This window comes from Labeo rohita, chromosome 18 (assembly GCF_022985175.1).
Source record: "Labeo rohita strain BAU-BD-2019 chromosome 18, IGBB_LRoh.1.0, whole genome shotgun sequence".
Lineage (NCBI taxonomy): Eukaryota > Metazoa > Chordata > Actinopteri > Cypriniformes > Cyprinidae > Labeo > Labeo rohita.
The window spans coordinates 33,103,862-33,110,078 of NC_066886.1; the positions used below are offsets into that span (position 1 = coordinate 33,103,862).

The 6,217-nt window shown below is 34.0% G+C and overlaps 1 protein-coding gene across 1 annotated transcript in view; it reads right to left on the reverse strand.

Annotated features, from left to right (window-relative positions):
* Positions 1–4,085, reverse strand: part of acadl (acyl-CoA dehydrogenase long chain) — a 13,947-nt gene extending 9,862 nt beyond the window's left edge. The window contains exons 1-5 of the mRNA XM_051135743.1: positions 3,898–4,085; positions 1,335–1,511; positions 1,103–1,240; positions 749–913; positions 505–571 (exon numbers count right to left, since the gene is read on the reverse strand). Coding sequence (XP_050991700.1) covers positions 505–571; positions 749–913; positions 1,103–1,240; positions 1,335–1,511; positions 3,898–3,989 — 639 coding nt within the window. The 5' untranslated portion in view covers positions 3,990–4,085. The remainder of the gene's footprint in view (positions 1–504; positions 572–748; positions 914–1,102; positions 1,241–1,334; positions 1,512–3,897) is intronic.
* Positions 4,086–6,217: the final 2,132 nt, after the last annotated feature.

The following is a 6,217-nucleotide window of genomic DNA, read 5'->3' on the forward strand; positions in this document are numbered from 1 at the left end:
ATATATATACTTTTATATATATATATATATATATATATATATCTTTTTTTTTTTTTTTTTTTAAAAGCACAATAAAACAAAGGGAACATTTTAACACCCAGTAATTATATACCAAATTTTAAATGCAAACACTAAATTAGAGATGTTTTTTAGAGACATTACAGCACAGAGACAGCTGTTCTAAAAGTAGTAAATGATATCAGAACAAATCTTGATAGAAAAAGCCCTCTGGTGCTACTTGATTCAAGTGCTGAACATTTAATTTTGTTTTATTTATTTATTTATTTTTTTTTTGTATTTCAACAATCACTATGAGGTGTCATGTGGTATACTTCAGTGATCGATTTTAAGACCATTACTTTTTAATTTGTATATACTACTGATTTTATTTTGTTTATTTGCTTATGCTTGCATTGAATTTGTTTAAAGGCTCTCTATGAATAGTTTTACTGACTGACTGATTGATAAAAAAATTCTCTGCACCACAGAAAAGATTGTTCATACCTTGCTTCCATTAAGAATCCAGTCATTTCCATCTTTTTTTGCAAAAGTCTTCACTCCTTGAAGATCACTTTGGAGATAAAAGTAAAGATGTGAAACAGGACGACACGGGGAGCAAATGAATATAACACAATATGAAAATCTGATGCACCCTGGGCGTTATCTTTAAAAAGTCATTGTCTTTTGTATCTTTGTATCTTCTTCTGTATCATTTATATTTTAATGTCATGCCCGCACTGAAACCCACCTGCCGGCTCCGGGTTCTGTCATAGCGATGGCCCCGATGCATTTCCCAGCAGTCATCTGTGGAATATAGTGCTCGATCTGAGCCTTAGAGCCATAGTGACTGATATAAGGCATTACAATCTCAGAGTGGAGAGAGAACCCAGGACCACTGCAGTTACAGTACATTCTACAACACAAACAGAGCCACAACACCTGCTACATTACAACACACACACAAAGCCAAGGAAAAAACGGAACCCTACACAATCACACACTTAATGTTTAAAAGGGAAAGCCAATTTTAAAATTCAAGATTTGAATCGGACAGGTAAGGGAGGAGCTACTGCGACAGACAGGTGAGGGCGGGGCTACTCACTGCTCCTCCCACACTATAGCAGCAGACAGGAGGTCCCCTCCGATTCCTCCATGCTCCTCAGGTGTATATATGCCCAGTAATCCGTGTTCTCCTGCCTTTTCCCAAACCTCTCTGCTGACTTCACCAGCCTTCTCCCACCTATAAGCATGTGTGTAAACATTTGAGACTGTATCACATAATCTATCACATAATACTCAGGATGAGAGAGGAATGAGCCACACTGGTGACTTACTGAGTGTGATATGGAACAACTTCCTCCTGAAAAAAACGCCGCACATTTTGACGAAACAGGTCGTGTTCCTCTGAAAAGATCCGTCTGGTGCCGATGTCCATCAATGTTTTGGCCATGGGCGTTTCAGGTCGAAAAGGTGCTGCTGCTTCCCCATCCTTGACATCTGCATGCTGCATTCTGGGAATCGAAGTAAACCATATTCACAAACAATGGTATTTAAGTGGTACACCAATGTATTATAAAAGAAAACAACAGTACCTAAAGCATAGTACTAATTTACTTTTCTTGTATGTGTAATACAGTGCCCTCCACTAATATTGGCACCCTTGGTAAATATGAGCAAAGGTGGCTGTAAGAATAAATCTGCATTGTTTATCCTTTTAATCTTTCATTCAAAAAATTTACAATATTCTAACCTATCATTTAAGTAAAACCATGGAAAGCAGGGGGAAAATCTCTTTATGAAATAAATGTTTTTCTGTAGTTCATGTTGACCACAATTATTGGCACCCAATTATTGCAATGTCCTTTATTCAAGATAACAGCTCTGTGTTTTCTCCTTTAATGCCTGAAGAGTTTGGAGAACACCTGACAAGAGATCAGAGACCTTCCTTCATACAGAAACTCTTCAGATCCTTTAGTTTCCAGCTCCATGCTGGTGCTTCTTCTCTTCAGTTCACCTCACGCATTTTCTATAGGGTTCAGGTCATGGCAGAAGCTTCATTTTATGCTCAGTGACACATTTTTGTGTTGATTTCGATGTTTGATTTGGATCACTGTCCTGATGGAAGATCCAACCACAGCTCATTATAGAACGTCTAACAGATGCAGTCAGGTTTACATTTTTTATCTGTTGGTATTTGCTAGAATCCATGATGCCATGTATCTGAACAAGATGTCCAGGACCTCTGGCAGGAAAATAAGCCCACAACATTAAAGATCCAGCAGTATATTTAACCGTGGGCATGGGAAACTTTTTGTACCAAACCTATCTTGAGTGTTTGCTGCCAGAAAGCTCTTTTTTTTAGTTTCATCTGACCACAGAAGCCATTCCCATCTGAAATTCAAGTTGTGTCTGACAACTGAATATGCTGGAGTTTGTTTTTGGATGAGCAAGCAGGATTTTTCTTAAAACCCTCCTGAACACCATGTGGTGACGTAGGGGCTGTTTGAATTTTTTTAGTCTTTCGGCCCCAAGACTCAACTAATCTCTGCAATTCTCCTACTGTGATCCTTGGAGAGTCTTTGGACACTTAAACTCTCCTCCTCACCATGCATTAGGACAATACAGACACTCATCCTTTTCTAGGCAGATTTGTAACATCTTTAGTTGATTGGAACTTCTTAATTATTGTCCTAATGATGGAAATTGGGATTTTCAATGCTTTAGCTCTTTTCTTACAGCCACTTTCTATTTTGTGAAGCTCAACAGTCTTGTTCTGCACATCAGAACTATATTATTTGGTTTTATTCCTTGTGATGGATGATTAAGGAAATTTGGCCTTTGTGCTCCTCATATTTATAATCCTGTGGAACAGGAAGTTATTGCTGGACAATATCATACTCCTAGTCATTCTAGTGTGCTACATAAATGCAAATATGAATGGGAATATACTTCAGAGATATTTTACTCATTATAATTTCTAAGGGTGCCAATAATTGTGCCCAACATGCATATGAGAAAAACATTTATTTCATAACGTAAGTTTCCCCCCACTTTTAATTGTTTTACTTTTTTGCATTTTGTGAATTTTTTGAATGTAAGATCATAAAGATAAACAAAGCAGATTTATTTTCATAGCCGTCTTTGCTCATATTTACCAAGGGTGCCAATATTAGTGGAGGGCACTGTATTTCTCAAAAGTTGTATTATTTGCATGCCAATTTAATTCTGTAAAACATTCACTTTAAAAACATGTAAGAAATACCAGTGTCATTTGAAACTGCGCATACACATTTGAACCATTTACGATGTGATGTTACAACCAAACCACCATGAGATCATTTATTTTACCCTTTTTTCATAATTTTATACATAGTGGATAATGTAAATTCAACATTTCTGAATAAATTGGAAATATTGAAAATGATCTTCTATTGCAAATACATAATTTAGGACGAAAATGATTTGAGATTATTATATATTCTTTACTGTAGAAGGCTAACAGGAAAACTTTTTGCTTAACCTGTTATTTGGTCCAATTTATTAAGTTGCCTTACCAAGTTATTTTACAAAAGATGTGCATTATTTTCTAATAATTCAGCAGTCTGGAGTGTCAATTATTCTTTACACTTTATATATATATATATATATATATACATATATATACATATATTACATACTATATATATATATATATATATATATTGAACCTACCGGGTTTTTTTTATTATTATTTTTATTTTTCGTTTTCCTGTGTGTATTAATTCATGGATCAGAGACATAAATAAAACAGGACAATGAAAACCCATTTCTATTAATTATGATAAAACATAACTACGTATTTACGTAATACAACATGAAAAAAATGGAAACAGTAAAGACAACACAAATGACACTTACCTTGACATAGTCACACTAAACGCCTGTTTACTCCGCAAATAAACATTTTTCGTCACAGGAGAAAAACTCCTTAATGCCTTTATTGCAAACATGCTGATGTGGACGTGATTAACTTTAAAGCTGAGACTCAATATTTGACAGGTCAAAAATCGCCCATGAACTTTACTCTAATTATAAAGACACTTCCGTCTAAAGACGTAAAAACAACATGTCAAAATAAGAGTCTTTTTAGGCTAATGCTGATGTTAATATATTTATATTTCCAAAAACAACTCCGTTGTTTAATATTTTCAAAAATCATGCTTTTATTGTGTTTTATTGTGTTAGTTGGCTGTATTTTTGTTGTTATTGTTGTTATTTTTACTTAATCAAAATAACCAAACTGCAGTTTGACTGAGATTAGCTGGAATGCACAACGAAAAAACTCTTGATTTTTGAAAAGTGTTAAAACGTTTGTTTTTGAAAATAAATATAAATATATTCTAAATTAATAATAATTTATTTATTTTTATTTCAATATATTGTAATGGAAAACGAAGTCCTAAAGAAATATGTCAAAAAAGTTCGATGATTAAAAAAAAAAAAAAAGTTGCTGAAGTACAGTCTGTTCAGTTTGGAGTTTCTTGAAAGACCCATTTTGAATATTTGGTTATTGGAATGACTCATATTAAGATATTTACCAAGACAATAGTAACATTTACGGTGAGAAGAGCAAGGTATTACAACAGTGAATCATAGATTTATTTATTTATTTATTTATTTATTTATAGACTGAATGTCTAAATCAGCAATTCAGTACGAGGATGTGTCATAATTTACAGGCTAGAAAATAACCCACATCTCACTAATCTCCATTCAGGACATCTCCAAAAGGACATCAGTGACATCTACTGGACACTAATAATAAACACAGCAAAAATCCCTTGACATTTCTGTCAGTTGAATTGCTTATTTCTTATATTTGTTTTAAAAAATATGTATCTTTATTTTCAGTCTATTTGAAGTTTTCTTAAATGATTTATATACAGTAAAAATGATTTTACAAAGTTGTAAGGTTTTTGAAAAATGTTTTACTAGAACATGTTATTTTAGTCTCTACTTCAGTGTATTATTTGTCATTTCTTCTGAAATGTGTTTTTACCCAAGGTGTCTTTTTTCAATGTATATAAAATATTCAATCATACAATTATCATGCTGACATTTTTTATGAATACCCTTGTGTTTTATTTGATCAGTGCTGCCTCATTGCATTCTCAGCTCACTGGTTGTAAAGGTTATAAGCTGCATTACTTTAACACAAAAACCCTGATCTCCCTAATGATGCAGAAACTGATGCACGAGTGTCACAGACCGAGAGACTGATGCAGTGCAGAACATGTGGAGCAGCGCTAATGAAGAAGCTCAACAAAGAGCCTGTTGTGTTCAGACTCACAGACAAGAGCAGACTGACCTCTGTCCCACTTTCACACAGACACAGAGCTGTCTGCTGCAAACATACATGAACAGAAGCAAATACACAGCACACGCATAGTGAAAAGTGATCCCTTTGATCAGCATAAATAAATATTAAGCCAAATATATGGAACCTTAAACACATTACTGCTCTAAGACCTGTGAAAAGCTGCTTTAGATCTTGAGATCTAAATGAGAAATGAGATCTTGACATGATTGTGGTGGGTAAAAACAGAACCTTTTATGTGAATAAATAAATGTTGCAGAATTTGGATGTACAGTATCTCATATGCATCAAGAATCAGATGTTTTTTGTGTATTTGATGAAGCTGTTTGAGGTCACACGTCACCAGACAGCCTGTATGTGCAAACACTGGCAGCTGACGTGTGTGACCTGCAGAGGCAATCATGAGCTGTTTAACACACATCTGAGCAACTCACAACCTCTCAAGATCATACAGTCTTGCTATAATAAAGATTACAGTGATCATTAGTCTATGGCACTAAATTTGATTCATCTTTATATTTTCATAATAAAGCTACATAAGAATGTATATCAACTTCTGTAATTATCAGATACAGTTAAACCAAAAATTATTCAGACACCAGATATATTTTTTTGATATTTTTTTACTAGTTGGTGCAGGACATTATAGATAATTTATGTAAGTGAGGATAGCAAAATAAAGCAGACATATATACATATAAAATTCTCATGACCAAGTGTTGTTTCTTTAATTGCTAATGCAACCTTCTTACACCACAGATTAAACAAAATTAAGCATTGCTTGGTAACTGGTCAACAAAGTATTGATAGTTGTGTAAATATTGCCATATGACAGTTGTCTGAATAAGTTTTGGTTGATTG